General features: G+C 54.6%; 1 protein-coding gene across 1 annotated transcript in view; it reads left to right on the forward strand.

Annotated features, from left to right (window-relative positions):
- Window positions 1–1625: 1625 nt before the first annotated feature.
- Window positions 1626–19634, forward strand: part of TONSL (tonsoku like, DNA repair protein) — a 228033-nt gene continuing 210024 nt past the window's right edge. Inside the window, exons 1-4 of the mRNA XM_029587216.1 lie at window positions 1626–2399; window positions 11598–11781; window positions 16071–16200; window positions 19189–19360. Of these exons, the coding sequence (XP_029443076.1) occupies window positions 1626–2399; window positions 11598–11781; window positions 16071–16200; window positions 19189–19360 (1260 nt within the window). The remainder of the gene's footprint in view (window positions 2400–11597; window positions 11782–16070; window positions 16201–19188; window positions 19361–19634) is intronic.

The following is a 19634-nucleotide window of genomic DNA, read 5'->3' on the forward strand; positions in this document are numbered from 1 at the left end:
ATAGCTCCCTGCTTCAACGGCAGGGGAGAAGATAAACAACCAATAAGGGCTGTATAACATAATCTGGGTAAAAACAAATAAGCATGGGTGTAGCTTGCTTATTGCGGCGGTTACTACCCCTGCTACCTCTAACTAATCAAGCTAGATATTTCACTTGGATGCAGCTCCATCACCGCTCTCTACATTAATGGCGGGGGTGGAAGGGAATTAGAACCAAGAGCTAAGAGAAACAGATAAGTATGGGAGAAGAAATGAGGGAAGCTTGCTGGGCAGACTGGATGGGCCATTTGGTCTTCTTCTGCCGTCATTTCTATGTTTCTATGTTTCTATGGATGCCGCCTCCTCCCGCTTTTTAAGGCGATGGGTGACGCCATCTACCGTGAAGGCCAAGCCGCTGGGATACAGCCACCTGTATCTGACATTTCCCTGTACGTACCAGGATCAGTCCAGACAGCTGGGTTATGCCTCCCCTCCAGCAGATGGAGTCAGAGAGAAAACTGAAGACACCCCCTAGATATACCGGTGTGCCACCTGCGATCCTTCAGTATTTTCTCTGACTCTAGCAGATTGAGAGGCATAACCTGCGGTCCTGTCCTGGTCAGGTTGTTTGTGCTGGGAATTACTCTTTTGGCTGGAACAAGTGGTTACTTACCTTCTGGTCGTTGTTGTTCAGTGTTGTCAGTCAGGTTTGTCGGTTTTAGTTGGCGCAGTGACAGCGAGAGCTAAGTGGCAGGGCAGGCACAGAGGGCATTGCCCTCCTTGATTTCCCGGATTGCTGTGTCCCAGTAGGTTGGGGGAGAGATTACCGGTGGGCCGGTCACCCTCCCCCCTATTTACCAGGGTCCCTTTGCCCTGAAGGGGGTTTTTGTGTAAAAAAAAAAAGAAATTAAAGTTTTTTTTTCTTCCTGCCTTCGAGCCACTTAAGACCCGTTGGTGACAGGCAGTGAGCTCTTTTTTGTAGCCCCGGCCTGCCGTGCCTCTGTGGACTCCGGAGGGGGTGGCTGGCTCACCCGGCGCGCATTGCAAGCCACATTTTCTCTTACCTGTATTTTGGCGCGCTTTTGCTGACTGCCTTGTTTTCGGCCCGGGATGCCGCGATCTTCGGCCTGCACGGCCTGCGGGGGGGCAGGGGCGCGACTCTCCCGCGAGGGTCTCTGCTCCCGATGTCTTCCCGGGGGCGAGGGACCCTCGGGGGGGCCGAGCGCTGCCCGCAGCTGTCTCTCTCCTCCTTCCTCTTCGCGGCGGAGCAAGCCGCCGGGCTCGCGATCTTCGGCCCCTCCTCCCTCGGGGAGGAGGGCGGCGGCCATCTTGGCCACGCGGTGGTCGGAGCTATCTGAATCGGAGGAGGATTCCTACCCTCCTCCCTCTCCGCCCGATCTAAGGGCGGAAACGTCGCCTGTTTTGGAGAAGGATGCAGTCCCTCCCCCTTCTGGTGCAGGTAGGACAGATTTAAAAAGATCGGTCCCTTTTTCGGCTAATTTTGTGCTTTTAATGCACAAAGCTTTCTTGCAGGCAGAGGCAGGATGGGAAGCTGAAGGCCCCCCCCCTCCCAAACTTCCCAGGATTGTGGGGGATCAGGGGAGCGTGAGGGCTAGTGACCCTCATCCGCGGGATCACGGGGGCTCATGACCCCCGTCCGCCGGCTACAGGAAACACGGGGGCTGGGAGCCCCAGCCCGCGGGGGGGGGCCCACATGTCATGGAGACCAAAGTTTCTTGCCAGATCCTCAGGGGGACCCGGATTCGTTCGTAGGGAGCGATCCGGGTTTAGTTGAGGGGGACGACCCCCAGGTGCGCCGCTTGTTCAGCAAAGAGGAGTTAGGATTTTTAATCCTCCATGTGCTGAAGGAGTTGGAGCTTCCGACCCCGCATCAGGAAGCGGACACCTCCACGGGGGACGTGGCTATGGCGGGCCTGAAAGCCCCCCCTCAGACGTTTCCTTTTCATCATAAGGTTTTACAACTTGTTTCCAAGGAGTGGGAGGTCCCAGAGGCTTCGCTGCGAGTGAGCAGGGCAATGGAAAAGCTGTATCCCCTACCGGCGGACTCCCTGGATCTCCTGAAGACCCCCTTGGTAGATTCGGCGGTGACGGCCGTAGTCAAACATACCACCATCCCCGTCACGGGGGGGATAGCTCTCAAAGATCTTCAGGATCGCAAGCTGGAGGTTTTGCTAAAGCGCATCTTTGACGTGGCGGCCCTAGGTGTCCGGGCAGCGGCATGCAGCAGCCTGGTGCAGAGGGCCAACCTGCGCTGGGTTCAGCAGCTGCTTACTTCGCAAGAGCTACCGCCCGGCGAGGCAGAGCAAGCCAACTGCGTGGAGGCTGCAGTGGCCTATACAGCGGATGCTTTATATGATTTGTTGCGGACCTCAGCTCGTGTTATGTCCTCCGCAGTTTCCGTGAGACGATTATTGTGGCTCCGTCGTTGGTCGGCGGACGCTTCTTCCAAGGCGCGCCTAGGTTCCTTTCCTTTTAAGGGTAAGCTATTGTTTGGTGCCGAGTTGGATCAACTCATTAAGGACCTGGGAGATAATAAGGTTTACAAGTTGCCAGAGGACAAACCGCGTCAGTCTCGGTCTTTTGGAAGTGCCAGAGCTCGTTTTCGGGGTCAGCGACGGTTCCGAATGGGGAGAGGTGGCTCCTTTTCCCAGAAGCAACCGGAGAGGTCCCAGTCTTGGTCTTCTTGGTCTTCTTCCTTTCGTGGCAGGCGGCCTCCCCGAGGGGGAGCTTCGCAGAGTTTCGCTTCCACCAAGCCAGCTCAATGAAGGCGCGCAGGCCCACTCCTCAGTTCAGTTTATCGGGGGTCGGTTGTCCCGGTTTTGGGAGGAGTGGGTCAAAATAACTTCGGATCAATGGGTCCTCGATGTGGTGCGCCACGGTTACGAGTTGGATTTTGTACGTCCCCTCCGGGATCTCTTTATGATATCGCCATGTGGTCCCCTGGAGAAGCGGCTGGCAATCGCTCAAACACTAGACCGTTTGCAGGCTCTGGGGGCGGTGGTGCCGGTCCCGCCGGCCCAGCAAGGGACGGGACGGTATTCCATCTACTTCCTGGTCCCGAAGAAGGAGGGCACGTTTCGACCAATCTTGGATCCAGTGGCGTAGCCACGGGTGGGCCTGGGTGGGCAGCTGCCCACCCAATTTAGACCCAGGCCCACCCAACTGACACCAGAACTGCAAGGCTGTCGCGGGATCCCATCCCCGCGACAGTGAAGAGGAGAACCCATGCTTGGCACGCCATCACGGCACACGTGGGGAAGCGGTCCGACAACCATATGGCCGACCGATCTTCCTGTTTGCGGGGGGAGGAGCGGAAGCACCGTGCACAGCTTCCACTTCCTCCCCCCAAAGCAGGAAGATCAGCTGGCCCCTCCTGCTGCCACTGGCCTCCTGCGTACAGCCGACCGATCTTCCTGTTGGGGGGGGGAAGAAGAGCGGAAGCGCCGCGCACAGCTTCCGCTCCCCCCCCCAGCAGGAAGATCGGTCGGCTGTACGCAGGAGGCCAGTGGCAGCAGGAGAGGCCAGCTGATCTTCCTGCTCTGGGAGGAGGAAGCGGAAACTGCGCGGCGCTTCCGCTCTCCTCCCCCCCCCCCCCCCAAACAGGAAGATCGGTCGGCCATACGGCCCGAAGATAGCAGGAGGCCAGTGGCAGCAGGAGAGGCCAGCTGATCTTCCTGCTCTGGGGGGAGGAAGCGGAAACTGTGCACAGGCTTGAATGTGTATGTGAGGATGAGAATGGGAGCCTTGTGTGTGTGTGGGTGAAAATCGGACCCTGGGTGTGTATGGGAGTGAGAATGGAGTCTTGAATGTGTGTGGGTGATAATGGAAGCTTGAATATGTGGGTGAGGATGGAAGCTTGAATATGTGGGTGAGGTTGGAAGCTTGAATATGTGGGTGAGGATGGAAGCTTGAATGTGTGTATATATGGGTGAGAATGGGAGCCTGGGTTTGTGTGTGTGGGTGAGAATGGAAGCTTGAATATGTGGGTGAGGATGGAAGCTTGAATGTGTATATATATATATATATATGGGTGAGAATGGGAGCCTGGGTTTGTGTGTGTGGGTGAGAATGGAAGCTTGAATATGTGGGTAAGAATGGGTGCTTGAAAGTGTGTATGTGTGGGTGAGAATGGGACCTTAAATGTGTGTATGTGTGGGTGAGAATGGGAGAATGGGTTTGTGTGTGTGGATGAGAATGGGTGCCTGGATGTGTGTCTGTGTGTGCATAAGAATATAAGCCTGGGGAGGGGTGAGAAAGTGAGAGCTTGTATGTGTGTCTGCAGAGAATGTGAGCTGGGGGGGGGGGGGGGAAGAGCATATGAGAGTGAGAGCCTGAGTGTGTGAGGGAGTCTGTGAGAGAAAGCATTTATGTATATATGTGTGTGTGTGTGGAAGGGAAGAAGACAGTAGTAGAAAAGACACTGAAGAGGAATTAGGAAATGAGCAACAAGGGAAAAAATGGGAAAGAGAGACCAGGACCAACTGATTAGAAAAATACAAAGATCAGACAACAAAGGTAAAAAAAAAATATATATATATAGAGAGAGAGATGTTAGCAATTTAAATGTCATCTTTGGGAATGTGCATTCTTATATTTTTGTATTTTGCTCTTTCTTAAGTATTCCACTGTTCAGACATTTTAGTTTCTCAGGCTTTCTATTTTGGCTTTATCTACATGTTTCTGTTTCTAATTTATAGTCTCTTATTTCTATATTAGGTAAGGGTTGGTCTCAGTTTTGCCTGTTTGTGACAGAAATGAGTATTTCTAGCATATAGTTTCTCTGTAGTAGTAGTCCAGCCTGTTCTGTTATTCCCGTAGGTGATGTATTAATGTTCTAGGGCCTGGTGTAGTATTTGCATTGCTGCTTTTTCATAAGGTTGCTGTTTGAATCCTGAGAGTCAGTGCTGTGATTGTTTGGCAAGGTTCCAGATGCCTCTTTCTTTGCAAGAGTTTGTTACTTCACAAAATAGCAGTGGAGGGTTATTTTTTGCTGAGATTACACCAGAACTTGAATTTTTTTTTTCATGTTACTTGTAATGTGAATTGCCCTAGCTTTGCGCTGCACCTGTTCTGATGATTAATTATATTTTATTGTAGTTATGAAGATTTCTGGGTTTCTGCAAAGATGGTTCATGAAAGAATACATTATTTTTTGTTTTATTATATGATTGGATTTGATTGTTTTCTATACTTGAAATAATTGAAGTAAATTATTTTAAAGTTTCATACATGACACATAATGGCTGTTGCAAACTACTTAGAAAGCCATTCTAGGGTGCAGTATATGGCATTATTTATCAGTAAGAAAACAACTAGTAGACATGCATGCCTTGTGCCCACCTATGTTAACCTTGTGCCCACCCAAAAAATCAATTCTGGCTACGCCACTGCTTGGATCTCAAGGAAGTGAACAAGGCTCTCCGAGTGCCTCGATTTCGTATGGAGACGCTCCGGTCTGTTATTGCGACCGTCCACAAGGGAGAGTTTTTGGCTTCTTTGGATCTAACCGAGGCATACCTCCACATTGGCATCCGAGAAGGTCATCAGAAATACTTGAGGTTCATGGTAATGGGGGACCATTACCAGTTTTTGGGCCCTTCCGTTCGGATTGGCGACCGCTCCACGGGTGTTTACCAAGGTACTCGTAGTGGTGGCGGCTTCCTTGCGTCGTCAAGGCATCCTGGTACATCCCTATCTCGACGACTGGCTCATTCGGGCGAAGTCGGAAGCAGCGTGCAAACAGGCGATCTGCTTGGTGGTGCAGCAGCTCCAGGCGTTGAGTTGGGTAGTCAATTTTACAAAGAGCCGACTGGAACCGACCCAACAGTTGGAGTTTTTGGGCGCCCGATTCGATACCTTGTTAGGCAGGGTGTTTCTATCTCATCAACGCATGGTCAATCTAATGACACAAGTGCGGAACCTGATGGACCGGCAGAAGATTCCGACGGCATGGGATTATTTACAGGTCATTGGTCATATGGTGTCTACTCTGGAGATGGTACCGTGAGCTTTTGCGCATATGCGACCGTTAAAAAGGGCTCTCCTCTCTCGCTGGGATCCCACATCCGAGGATTACGGGCTGGAGTTACCTTTGCCGGAACCGGCCCGTGCCAGTCTCTATTGGTGGCTAACCCCGGACCATCTTCTGCAAGGAGTGGACTTGGAGCCTCCGTCTTGGAGGGTGGTGACAACGGATGCCAGCCTGTATGGCTGGGGAGCAGTGTGCCAGTCCCGAGCGGTTCAGGGGACATGGTCTGTCCTCCGGTCCACCTGGTCCATCAATCGCTTGGAGACCAGGGCGGTACGTCTGGCCTTACGTCTCCTCCTACCGATTGTGCGCGGTCAAGCAGTTCGCATTCTGTCAAACAACGCGACCACGGTGGCGTACATAAATCGACAAGGCGGCACAAAAAGCCGGGCTGTGGCGATAGAGGCGGCGTTGTTGATGGCCTGGGCGGAACGTCATTTATCACGCATCGCGGCCACCCACATTGCAGGGGTAGACAACGTGCAGGCAGACTACCTCAGTCGGCAGCATCTAGATCCCGGAGAGTGGGAGCTGTCGGCGGAAGCAATGAACCTCATCGTTCAGCGTTGGGGGGTTCCGCGATTGGATTTGATGGCGACTCGGCTAAATGCGAAAGCGGCGCGTTTCTTCAGTCGCAGGCGGGACCACGGATCGGAGGGCGTAGATGCCTTGGCACTTCCGTGGCCTCGTCGTATACTCCTTTATGTGTTTCCTCCGTGGCCCCTAGTGGGGAAGGTGTTAAGGCGCATAGAGTCCCATCAAGGTCTGGTTATTCTAGTAGCTCCGGAGTGGCCGCGTCGCCCGTGGTTCGCGGATCTCGTCAATCTAGCAGTGGACGGTCCACTGCGTCTGGGCCATCTTCCAAATCTTCTCCGTCAGGGTCCGGTATTTTTCGATCTGGCGGATCGCTTTTGTCTGGCGGCTTGGCTTATGAGCGGCGGCAGCTAAAGAAGAAAGGTTATCCGGACGCGGTGGTTTCCACTCTTCTGCGGGCGCGCAGATCTTCTACTACGCTTGCTTACGCTAGGGTTTGGAAAGTTTTTCACACCTGGTGTGGTACTCTAGGTATTGCGCCCCGGCGTACCTCTGTGGGGCATATTCTTACGTTCCTTCAGGACGGTCTGAAGAAAGGTTTGGCATACAATTCGCTTAGGGTTCAAGTGGCAGCACTGGGGTGCTTGAGAGGTAAGGTCAAGGAGTTCTCCCTTGCATGTCATCCTGATGTTGCTCGTTTCTTGAGGCGTTAGGAATTTGTGTTCTCCGGTGAGGGCTCCCTGTCCTACCTGGAACTTGAACCTGGTTCTCCGTGGTCTGTGTTCGGCTCCCTTTGAGCCTATTAAGACGGCTTCGCTGAAGGACCTAACTTTCAAGACGGTTTTTCTGGTGGCCATTTCATCAGCTCGTCGGGTTTTGGAACTGCAAGCTTTTTCGTGCAGGGAACCATTCTTGCGGATTTCGTCGTCGGGAGTCTCCTTACGCACCGTTCCATCCTTCTTGCCAAAGGTGGTTTCGGCGTTTCATGTTAATCAAACAGTGGAATTGCCTTCCTTTTCGGAGGAGGAGCTGCAGTCTTCTCAAGGTCGAGAATTGAGGCGTTTGGACGTCCGTCGGGTTCTCCTGCGGTACTTGGAGATTACTAATGAGTTTCGCAGGTCAGATCATCTATTTGTGTTGTGGAATGGTCCCAAGAAGGGGCTTCAGGCTTCCAAAACTACTATTGCTCGCTGGTTGAAGGGCGCGATTGAGTCAACGTATATTGCCTGTGGTAAGCCTGTTCCTGAAGGACTTAAGGCTCATTCGTTGCGTTCTCAGGCGACTTCGTGGGCAGAGAATCAGCTGGTGTCTTGCCAAGAGATATGCAGGGCAGCCACTTGGAAATCTCGGCATACGTTTGCCAGACATTATCGCTTGGACGTTCACGGTCCGCCTGCGGAGTCCTTTGGAAGCAGCGTCATTCGAGCGGGACTCTCGGGGTCCCACCCCAGTTAAGGCGGCTTGGGTACATCCCAGCTGTCTGGACTGATCCTGGTACTTACAGGGAAAGGAAAATTAGGTTCTTACCTTTGCTAATTTTCGTTCCTGTAGTACCAAGGATCAGTCCAGACGCCCGCCCATGGTGTCTGGGAGTCCGCTCGTATTTCGATTTCTCGATGACTGATTCTTTTTCAAGCTAATTTTTCAAGCGACTTGCCAAGGTTCGGCGGTAAGTTGTCATTGTTTTGTGGTGTTCTACACAGTTTAGGTTGTCATGGCTGTTGTCATGCTTGTTCCTTGTTATTCCTCAAGGAAGTTTTTGCTTGTTCTGGTCAATGAGTTCTAAAATATATCGATGAAATTTGACAGTGGCTACAGTGGTCCTGTCGTTATTTCTGCTTTGATATCACATATACTGAAGGATCGCAGGTGGCACACCGGTATATCTAGGGGGTGTCTTCACTTTTCTCTCTGACTCCATCTGCTGGAGGGGAGGCATAACCTAGCTGTCTGGACTGATCCTTGGTACTACAGGAAAGAAAATTAGCAAAGGTAAGAACCTAATTTTCCTTTTCTTTACGAAGCAAATTGGTCACCACTTGAAGGTCTCGCCGCTTTTGTAAGGTGGCAGAAGCTAAGTCATTATATAAGGCAATTTTGTGCCCATCCCAGGTAATGGTGCCCATTTGGCGCGCTTTTTGCATGATCTCCTCTTTTTGCCTATAATGGTGAATGCAGGCAATGATGTCCCTCGGAACATTGTTTCTCCGGGTTTCCCAGAGCCCTATGTGCCCGATCCAGCTCAAGAATCGCCTCCTTGCTCTGATCTCCGTCGTTTCCCGATTTAAGTATCTCCCGGCACAATTTTTGAACCACTTCAAAGACATTCGAATAGGCCTCTGTTTCTGGCACTCCTCGTACTCTGATATTTGAGCGCCGCGACCTATTTTCCATGTCCTCCAATTTCAACATAATGTCCTCATTTTTACCCTGAAGCGCTGCTATTTCCGTTTTTACCCTCGATTGCTCTATAACATGACCTTCAACAATGTTTTCCACGTCTTCTACACGGCGGCCAAAATCTCCTATCTCCGAGCGGAACTCTGCTAGCGCTGCCTGCACATCGTTTTTCATGGTTTTAATATCCTGTTTTATCTCTTGAAACCACACTCGAAAGTCCTCCTTTTGTAGGTTCCCCATTCATCAGTGATGTGTCTGTCCCAATTATGTTACCTGCCTCGTGCTTGTGCAGGCAGCTCGCGGTGTCCATTTTGTCAGGCTCCGTACCTGGCTCTTCCCTCAGGGCCGTGAATCGCGATCCGCCCGCTTCATAAGAGAGAGATTTTAAATCCACTGATTTTTTTCCTGGAGGTCATTGTAGTCTGTTAGACAATGGATTGCTACAGTTTTGAACGTCGTCCGCTCTGTAATACCGCTGTAATGAATATTTTTTGTGAGAGCGTGGAGGGAGCTAACGCTTCAAGCGTCCATACTGGAAGGCTGACGTCACTTCCCCCCACTAATGATATATTTAAGTCAAATAGGAGAAAATATTTTTACTTAAGCATAATTAAACTCTGGAATTTGTCAGAGGATATGGTGAAAGCTGTTAATGTAGTTGGGTTTAAATAAGGTTTTGGAGTTCCTGGAGGAAAAGTTCATAAACCATTATTAAGGTGGACTTGGATAAATCCACTGTTTATCCCTGGGATAAGCAGCTTGGAATCTCTCTACCCCTTGGGATCCTGCTGGGTACTTGTGGCCTGGATTGGCCACTGTTGGAAACAGGATGCTGGGCTTGATGGACCTTTGGTCTGACCCAGTATGGCATGTTCTTATATTCTTATGTTCTAATAATCTAAACTAGTTACACAATGTTAGGTTTCATATTAGGATTAGTTCCCAGGAAGAACTTTTGGGTGTCATCATGGATAATACATTGAAATCGTCGGCTCGGTATGCAGTGGCAGTCAAAAAAGTAAGCAGAATGTTAGGAACTATTAGGAAGGGAACGGAGAATAAAACAGAGAATATTGCTCAATGATGTGAGTACACCTAGTGTACTGTTTTGTTTAATTCTGGTCACCCATATCTCAAAACAAAATATAGTAGAACTAGAAAAAGTACAGAGAAGGGCGACCAGAATGTTAAAGGGGCTGGAACAGCTCCCCTATGAGGAAAGGCTGAAGAGGTTAGGGCTGTTCAGCTTGGAGAGGAGACGGCTGAGGGGGGATTTTAATGCTTCAAATGAGGGGGAATTGTCGGGGAAGCTTTTCAAAACCATATCCTGTGGTGAGAAGCCTCTTTTGTTCAGGGCACAAAAGCAGTGACTGCCTTTACCACATCCTTCGGCAATGAATTAATAGTGCATTGAGTGAGAGAGAATTCTCTCTGACTTATTTTGATTGTGGTATTTACCACCTTCAAGGAGTGTCCCCTAGTCTCTTTGTATTTTTTTTTTTTTTGAAAGAGTAAACAACCAAATTGTTTTATCCGCTGCCCACCACTCATGATTTTATAGACTTCTCTTGTTACTGGGAAATGCTGTAGGTCCATAGAATTGTCTGGTTATAGAGATGAGCTCTAAAAGTGACCAGATATCCATACATCAGTGGGAAAATTCTGATTCTGCCAAAAAAAAAAAGAAATTTCATAGGTGCGTATGCAGAAAAAAAATCAATGGATGCAATTTAACACTTAATTGCTACCAGTCCTTGTTCGGTGGAGGTTGCAAAGGCCTTGGTTAGGGGATGGGCAACTCTGCAGTCCTCCGGCTGCCTTCTCATTCCCTTCCCTTCTAGAGTCTTGAAACACCGCCGTTTTCCCAGTATAAGGTGTACAACCCAGTATTACAACACCTACAGTAACTGTCTTCTCTAGGATTCAAAAAACTAAAGTTGCAAACTGTGCTCTAACAATCAATAAAGATGATTATTAACAAGTGTGTGTGGATGAGGTGGTAGGTTTCATGTAATTGTAAGCATTGCTACCCAGTAATGGCTTTATACATCAACCACCCAACCTCCGTCCATTTTAATATCTGTGAGCATGGTAATCCATTTTTTGTGAAAAAAAAAAATTTTTTTAAGTATTTTTTTTTTTAGGCACTAAAAAATGTGCACATAATTTTAAAACCTTAACTTTTAAACACGCTATCAAAAATGTTATATATTCATGCTAAAGACAAAACTAGCTCTCAAAATGTCTCAAACTCATAACTCCAAATGTAATGTTCGACTTGAATAAAAACCTTTCTGCCCTCCCAATGAGGCCACGTTTCAGACATCCATGGTCTTCCTCCCTCGATTCATCCAAGCTTTTTCGTGCTGCTTCACCGATTCATTGAAGCCTTTCCGTACCGTTTCATCAGCTTCATTTTGAGAGCTAATATTGGATTGTGTTCCTAGGGTCTTGAAAGCATCTCTTTATGACCTTATCTTTCTTCAGAGCCATGGCCCCGTGTTACTGCTTCCCTTCTCAGAGCTCAGTAGAGTTCTGTCCCCTTCCTCTGTCCCAGAGAGTCAGCGGCCCGTGTCCCATGCATGCCCTTCCTCAGACTCACGTGCGATTCTTCTCTCTCTCTCTCTCTCTGTAGCATCAGCGCAGACACCTGGACCTCGCTCGCTCTGTTTCAGATGACATCGAGGAGCAGAGGGCCTTGGCCACCATTGGCCGCACCTACCTGTACATGCATGAAAGCAGCCAAGCCGATGGGACATTGGAGCAGGCAGAGAGCGCCTTCCTCAAGAGTCTGGCCATTGTGGATGACAAACTGGAAGGTGGGCGTCCTGCTGTTTGCTGAGACAGGAGGTAGTACGGCTGGGAGGTGGATGTGCTGAGAGGAGGAGGTACAGCTGGGAGGTGGATGTGCTTGAGAGCAGGAGGTTAAGCTGGGAGGTGGATGTGCTGAGAGCAGGAGGAGGTACGGTTGGGAGGTGGAGGTGCTGCTTGGTGCTGAGAGCAGGAGGAGGTACAGCTGTGAGGGGGATGTGCTGCTTGGTGCTGAGAGCAGGAGGAGGTACAGCTGGGAGGGGGATGTGCTGCTTGGTGCTGAGAGCAGGAGGAGGTACAGCTGGGAGGTGGATGTGCTTGAGAGCAGGAGGTACAGCTGGGAGGTGGATGTGCTGAGAGCAGGAGGAGGTACGGTTGGGAGGTGGAGGTGCTGCTTGGTGCTGAGAGCAGGAGGAGGTACAGCTGGGAGGGGGATGTGCTGCTTGGTGCTGAGAGCAGGAGGAGGTACAGCTGGGAGGGGGATGTGCTGCTTGGTGCTGAGAGCAGGAGGAGGTACAGCTGGGAGGTGGATGTGCTTGAGAGCAGGAGGTTAAGCTGGGAGGTGGATGTGCTGAGAGCAGGAGGAGGTACGGTTGGGAGGTGGAGGTGCTGCTTGGTGCTGAGAGCAGGAGGAGGTACAGCTGGGAGGGGGATGTGCTGCTTGGTGCTGAGAGCAGGAGGAGGTATGGCTGGGAGGTGGATGTGCTGAGAGCAGGAGGAGGTACAGCTGGGAGGTGGATGTGCTGAGAGCGGGAGGAGGTACGGCTGGGAGGTGGATGTGCTGAGAGCAGGAGGTTAAGCTGGGAGGTGGATGTGCTGAGAGCAGGAGGTTAAGCTGGGAGGTGGATGTGCTGAGAGCAGGAGGAGGTACGGTTGGGAGGTGGAGGTGCTGCTTGGTGCTGAGAGCAGGAGGAGGTACAGCTGGGAGGTGGATGTGCTGAGAGCAGGAGGAGGTACAGCTGGGAGGGGGATGTGCTGCTTGGTGCTGAGAGCAGGAGGAGGTACAGCTGGGAGGTGGATGTGCTGCTTGGTGCTGAGAGCAGGAGGAGGTACAGCTGGGAGGTGGATGTGCTGAGAGCGGGAGGAGGTACGGCTGGGAGGTGGATGTGCTGAGAGCAGGAGGAGGTACAGCTGGGAGGGGGATGTGCTGCTTGGTGCTGAGAGCAGGAGGAGGTACAGCTGGGAGGTGGATGTGCTGAGAGCGGGAGGAGGTACGGCTGGGAGGTGGATGTGCTGAGAGCAGGAGGAGGTACCCCTGGGAGGTGGATGTGCTGAGAGCGGGAAGAGGTACAGCTGGGAGGTGGATGTGCTGCTTGGTGCTGAGAGCAGGAGGAGGTACAGCTGGGAGGGGGATGTGCTTGAGAGCAGGAGGTTAAGCTGGGAGGTGGATGTGCTGAGAGCAGGAGGAGGTACGGTTGGGAGGGGGATGTGCTGCTTGGTGCTGAGAGCAGGAGGAGGTACAGCTGGGAGGTGGATGTGCTGCTTGGTGCTGAGAGCAGGAGGAGGTACAGCTGGGAGGTGGATGAGCTGAGAGCGGGAGGAGGTACGGCTGGGAAGTGGATGTGCTGAGAGCAGGAGGAGGTACCCCTGGGAGGTGGATGTGCTGAGAGCGGGAAGAGATACAGCTGGGAGGTGGATGTGCTGAGAGCAGGAGGAGGTACGGTTGGGAGGGGGATGTGCTGCTTGGTGCTGAGAGCAGGAGGAGGTACAGCTGGGAGGTGGATGTGCTGCTTGGTGCTGAGAGCAGGAGGAGGTACAGCTGGGAGGTGGATGAGCTGAGAGCGGGAGGAGGTACGGCTGGGAGGTGGATGTGCTGAGAGCAGGAGGAGGTACCCCTGGGAGGTGGATGTGCTGAGAGCAGGAGGAGGTACAGCTGGGAGGTGGATGAGCTGCTTGGTGCTGAGAGCAGGAGAAGGTACGGCTGGGATGTGGATGTGCTGCTTGGTGCTGAGAGCGGGAGGAGGTACAGCTGGGAGGTGGATGTGCTGCTTGGTGCTGAGAGCAGGAGGAGGTACAGCTGGGAGGTGGATGTGCTGAGAGCAGGAGGAGGTACAGCTGGGAGGTGGATGTGCTGCTTGGTGCTGAGAGCGGGAGGAGGTACAGCTGGGAGGGGGATGTGCTGCTTGGTGCTGAGAGCAGGAGGAGGTACAGCTGGGAGGTGGATGAGCTGCTTGGTGCTGAGAGCAGGAGGAGGTACAGCTGGGAGGTGGAGGTGCTGCTTGGTGCTGAGAGCGGGAGGAGGTACGGCTGGGAGGTGGATGTGCTGAGAGCAGGAGGAGGTACAGCTGGGAGGGGGATGTGCTGAGAGCAGGAGGAGGTACAGCTGGGAGGTGGATGTGCTGCTTGGTGATGAGAGCGGGAGGAGGTACAGCTGGGAGGTGGATGAGCTGTTTGGTGCTGAGAGCGGGAGGAGGTACGGCTGGGAGGTGGATGTGCTGCTTGGTGCTGAGAGCAGGAGGAGGTACAGCTGGGAGGTGGATGTGCTGAGAGCGGGAGGAGGTACAGCTGGGAGGTGGATGTGCTGAGAGCAGGAGGAGGTACAGCTGGGAGGTGGATGTGCTGAGAGCAGGAGGAGGTACAGCTGGGAGGTGGATGTGCTGAGAGCAGGAGGAGGTACGGCTGGGAGGTGGATGTGCTGAGAGCGGGAGGAGGTACAGCTGGGAGGGGGATGTGCTGCTTGGTGCTGAGAGCAGGAGGAGGTACGGCTGGGAGGTGGATGAGCTGCTTGGTGCTGAGAGCAGGAGGAGGTACAGCTGGGAGGTGGATGTGCTGAGAGCGGGAGGAGGTACAGCTGGGAGGTGGATGTGCTGAGAGCGGGAGGAGGTACAGCTGGGAGGTGGATGTGCTGAGAGCGGGAGGAGGTACAGCTGGGAGGTGGATGTGCTGAGAGCGGGAGGAGGTACAGCTGGGAGGTGGATGTGCTGATAGCGGGAGGAGGTACAGCTGGGAGGGGGAAGTGCTGCTTGGTGATGAGAGCAGGAGGAGGTACAGCTGGGAGGGGGAGGTGCTGCTTGGTGATGAGAGCAGGAGGAGGTACAGCTGGGAGGTGGATGTGCTGAGAGCAGGAGGAGGTACAGCTGGGAGGTGGATGAACTGCTTGGTGCTGAGAGCGGGAGGAGGTACAGCTGGGAGGTGGATGAACTGCTTGGTGCTGAGAGCGGGAGGAGGTACGGCTGGGAGGTGGATGAGCTGCTTGGTGCTGAGAGCGGGAGGAGGTACAGCTGGGAGGTGGATGAACTGCTTGGTGCTGAGAGCGGGAGGAGGTACGGCTGGGAGGTGGATGAACTGCTTGGTGCTGAGAGCGGGAGGAGGTACGGCTGGGAGGTGGATGAGCTGAGAGCAGGAGGAGGTACAGCTGGGAGGGGGAGGTGCTGCTTGGTGATGAGAGCAGGAGGAGGTACAGCTGGGAGGTGGATGTGCTGAGAGCAGGAGGAGGTACAGCTGGGAGGTGGTACAGCTGGGAGGTGGATGAACTGCTTGGTGCTGAGAGCGGGAGGAGGTACAGCTGGGAGGTGGATGAACTGCTTGGTGCTGAGAGCGGGAGGAGGTACAGCTGGGAGGTGGATGAACTGCTTGGTGCTGAGAGCGGGAGGAGGTACAGCTGGGAGGTGGATGAACTGCTTGGTGCTGAGAGCGGGAGGAGGTACAGCTGGGAGGTGGATGAACTGCTTGGTGCTGAGAGCGGGAGGAGGTACAGCTGGGAGGTGGATGAACTGCTTGGTGCTGAGAGCGGGAGGAGGTACGGCTGGGAGGTGGATGAGCTGCTTGGTGCTGAGAGCGGGAGGAGGTACGGCTGGGAGGTGGATGAGCTGCTTGGTGCTGAGAGCGGAAGGAGGTACAGCTGGGAGGTGGATGAGCTGCTTGGTGCTGAGAGCGGGAGGAGGTACGGCTGGGAGGTGGATGTGCTGAGAGCAGGAGGAGGTACAGCTGAGAGGTGGATGAGCTGCTTGGTGCTGAGAGCGGGAGGAGGTACGGCTGGGAGGTGGATGTGCTGCTTGGTGCTGAGAGCAGGTGATAGTACATGATGCATTTCTAAAGCAGCAGAACCGGTGAGCCCAGGCTGCCGCTGTTTGGCGTGTTTTATCTCTGGTCCTGGGCATGCCAGGCTCTTGTTTCCGTACGTGGGTTGATCCTGCTGTTGGCCCTGTTCGATTTCTGAATTTACAAGTGAGAGAGACTTTTCCAGCCATGCTAGATCACAGGCCACAGGAGGGACCCAGCAGGTGATGTGGGTGTGAATCTGGGTTTCTCTTGTTTCTGGGGATTGTTGTCTGTTCTAGTTTTGGTTTGGTTGCAGGGAAGGTGTCCTCACGGGAGCTGAGTGAAATGAGAGCCAGGCTGTTCCTGAACCTGGGCTTCCTGTCTGACAGCAAGAAGGATCCAGCCAAGTGCAGCTACTATATCCGGAAGAGCATCTTCATTGCTGAGTAATTCCAGCCCTGTCTCCACCTTCCATGGCTTGCTGGCTAAGGCCGGCCCTGTCCTTCCTCCTCTGGTCTCTCGCTGGCTAAGGCTGGCCCTGTCCTTCCTCCTCTGGTCTCTCGCTGGCTAAGGCCGGCCCTGTCCTTCCTCCTCTGGTCTCTCGCTGGCTAAGGCTGGCCCTGTCCTTCCTCCTCTGGTCTCTCGCTGGCTAAGGCCGGCCCTGTCCTTCCTCCTCTGGTCTCTCGCTGGCTAAGGCCGGCCCTGTCCTTCCTCTTCTGGTCTCTCGCTGGCTGATCCTGGCCCTGTCCTTCCTCTTCTGGTCTCTCGCTGGCTGATCCTGGCCCTGTCCTTCCTCTTCTGGTCTCTCGCTGGCTGATCCTGGCCCTGTCCTTCCTCCTCTGGTCTCTCGCTGAATCATCCTGGCCCTGTCCTTCCGCCTCTGGTCTCTCGCTGGCTGATCCTGGCCCTCTCCTTCTGCCTCTGGTCTCTCGCTGGCTGATCCTGGCCCTCTCCTTCTGCCTCTGGTCTCTCGCTGGCTGATCCTGGCCCTCTCCTTCTGCCTCTGGTCTCTCGCTGGCTGATCCTGGCCCTCTCCTTCTGCCTCTGGTCTCTCGCTGGCTGATCCTGGCCCTGTCCTTCCTCCTCTGGTCTCTCGCTGAATCATCCTGGCCCTGTCCTTCCTCCTCTGGTCTCTCGCTGACTAATCCTGGCCCTGTCCTTCTGCCTCTGGTCTCTCGCTGGCTGATCCTGGCCCTCTCCTTCCGCCTCTGGTCTCTCGCTGGCTGATCCTGGCCCTCTCCTTCCGTCTCTGGTCTCTCGCTGGCTGATCCTGGCCCTCTCCTTCCGCCTCTGGTCTCTCGCTGGCTGATCCTGGCCCTCTCCTTCCGCCTCTGGTCTCTCGCTGGCTGATCCTGGCCCTCTCCTTCCGCCTCTGGTCTCTCGCTGGCTGATCCTGGCCCTCTCCTTCCGCCTCTGGTCTCTCGCTGGCTGATCCTGGCCCTCTCCTTCCGCCTCTGGTCTCTCGCTGGCTGCTCCTGGCCCTCTCCTTCCGCCTCTGCTCTCTCGCTGGCTGCTCCTGGCCCTCTCCTTCCGCCTCTGCTCTCTCGCTGGCTGCTCCTGGCCCTCTCCTTCCGCCTCTGCTCTCTCGCTGGCTGCTCCTGGCCCTCTCCTTCCGCCTCTGCTCTCTCGCTGGCTGCTCCTGGCCCTCTCCTTCCGCCTCTGGTCTCTCGCTGGCTGATCCTGGCCCTCTCCTTCCGCCTCTGGTCTCTCGCTGGCTGATCCTGGCCCTCTCCTTCCGCCTCTGGTCTCTCGCTGGCTGATCCTGGCCCTCTCCTTCCGCCTCTGGTCTCTCGCTGGCTGATCCTGGCCCTCTCCTTCCGCCTCTGGTCTCTCGCTGGCTGATCCTGGCCCTCTCCTTCCGCCTCTGGTCTCTCGCTGGCTGATCCTGGCCCTCTCCTTCCGCCTCTGGTCTCTCGCTGGCTGATCCTGGCCCTCTCCTTCCGCCTCTGCTCTCTCGCTGGCTGATCCTGGCCCTCTCCTTCCGCCTCTGCTCTCTCGCTGGCTGATCCTGGCCCTCTCCTTCCGCCTCTGGTCTCTCGCTGGCTGATCCTGGCCCTCTCCTTCCGCCTCTGCTCTCTCGCTGGCTGCTCCTGGCCCTCTCCTTCCGCCTCTGCTCTCTCGCTGGCTGCTCCTGGCCCTCTCCTTCCGCCTCTGCTCTCTCGCTGGCTGCTCCTGGCCCTCTCCTTCCGCCTCTGCTCTCTCGCTGGCTGCTCCTGGCCCTCTCCTTCCGCCTCTGCTCTCTCGCTGGCTGCTCCTGGCCCTCTCCTTCCGCCTCTGCTCTCTCGCTGGCTGCTCCTGGCCCTCTCCTTCCGCCTCTGCTCTCTCGCTGGCTGCTCCTGGCCCTCTCCTTCCGCCTCTGCTCTCTCGCTGGCTGCTCCTGGCCCTCTCCTTCCGCCTCTGCTCTCTCGCTGGCTGCTCCTGGCCCTCTCCTTCCGCCTCTGCTCTCTCGCTGGCTGCTCCTGGCCCTCTCCTTCCGCCTCTGCTCTCTCGCTGGCTGCTCCTGGCCCTCTCCTTCCGCCTCTGCTCTCTCGCTGGCTGCTCCTGGCCCTCTCCTTCCGCCTCTGCTCTCTCGCTGGCTGATCCTGGCCCTCTCCTTCCGCCTCTGTTCTCTCGCTGGCTGATCCTGGCCCTCTCCTTCCGCCTCTGTTCTCTCGCTGGCTGATCCTGGCCCTCTCCTTCCGCCTCTGCTCTCTCGCTGGCTGATCCTGGCCCTCTCCTTCCTCCTCTGCTCTCTCGCTGGCTGATCCTGGCCCTCTCCTTCCGCCTCTGCTCTCTCGCTGGCTGATCCTGGCCCTCTCCTTCCGCCTCTGCTCTCTCGCTGGCTGATCCTGGCCCTCTCCTTCCGCCTCTGCTCTCTCGCTGGCTGATCCTGGCCCTCTCCTTCCTCCTCTGCTCTCTCGCTGGCTGATCCTGGCCCTCTCCTTCCGCCTCTGCTCTCTCGCTGGCTGATCCTGGCCCTCTCCTTCCGCCTCTGCTCTCTCGCTGGCTGCTCCTGGCCCTCTCCTTCCGCCTCTGCTCTCTCGCTGGCTGCTCCTGGCCCTCTCCTTCCGCCTCTGCTCTCTCGCTGGCTGATCCTGGCCCTCTCCTTCCTGCATCCATATAATGTGTCCCTGTCCTGTGATTAATCCCCTGCCTGCCGTATCTGTTAATGTGCTGCCCTGATGGAATAGTCCTCGCTCTGCATTTTCTGGCTTAGTTTGTCTCTCTAGGTTACGTGTAGGTCTGGAAAGGCTCTTGAGGGTCCTGGAGGTGGTGGATGTGACTGGTGGGCAGTGCCCTTAATCCCAGTGGTTCTGGGTCTGTAAAACGTTCCAGACGTGCTGGCGTTGTTCGGTGTGAGAGTGGTGCAAGGTATTCCTTACCCCCCGACGGGGTGTTAAAGCTTCCTGGGTGCTGAAGGCAGTGTGGGGGGGGGATTGTGTTTTTCCTCTCAGAAAGACTCACCTGTATGAGGACCTCTACCGTGCCAACTTTAACTTGGGCTGCATTCACCTGCGCCAAGGGGAGCCCTCCCGAGCTATCCGCTGCCTGGAGGCGGCGAAGGAGAGCGCCCGCAAGATGAAGGAGAAGCTGATGGAGAGCGAGTGCTTTGCCGTGATAGGACAGGTGAGAGGCTCCGGGAAGTCAGTGTTGCAGCTCAGTGGCCTTTGCTGGCTTGATTGGCTGTGTCGCCTGATTCGGCGAAGGACGAGCGAGAGGGAGCCAGGGTGAGGCAAGCAGGGCTGAGAGGGGGGATTTGGCATGGTGCAGAAATAGTGGGGGAGCCGTGGGTGTGTGAAGGCAGAGGAGAGAGAGGTTTTGTGGAGACGGGAATGTCATGAAAAGGTTACCGTGACCCGGGGAGTTCCTCTTTGCCTGTCTGCCTCTTGGGATGGGGATT

This window comes from Rhinatrema bivittatum, chromosome 2 (assembly GCF_901001135.1).
Source record: "Rhinatrema bivittatum chromosome 2, aRhiBiv1.1, whole genome shotgun sequence".
NCBI lineage: Eukaryota > Metazoa > Chordata > Amphibia > Gymnophiona > Rhinatrematidae > Rhinatrema > Rhinatrema bivittatum.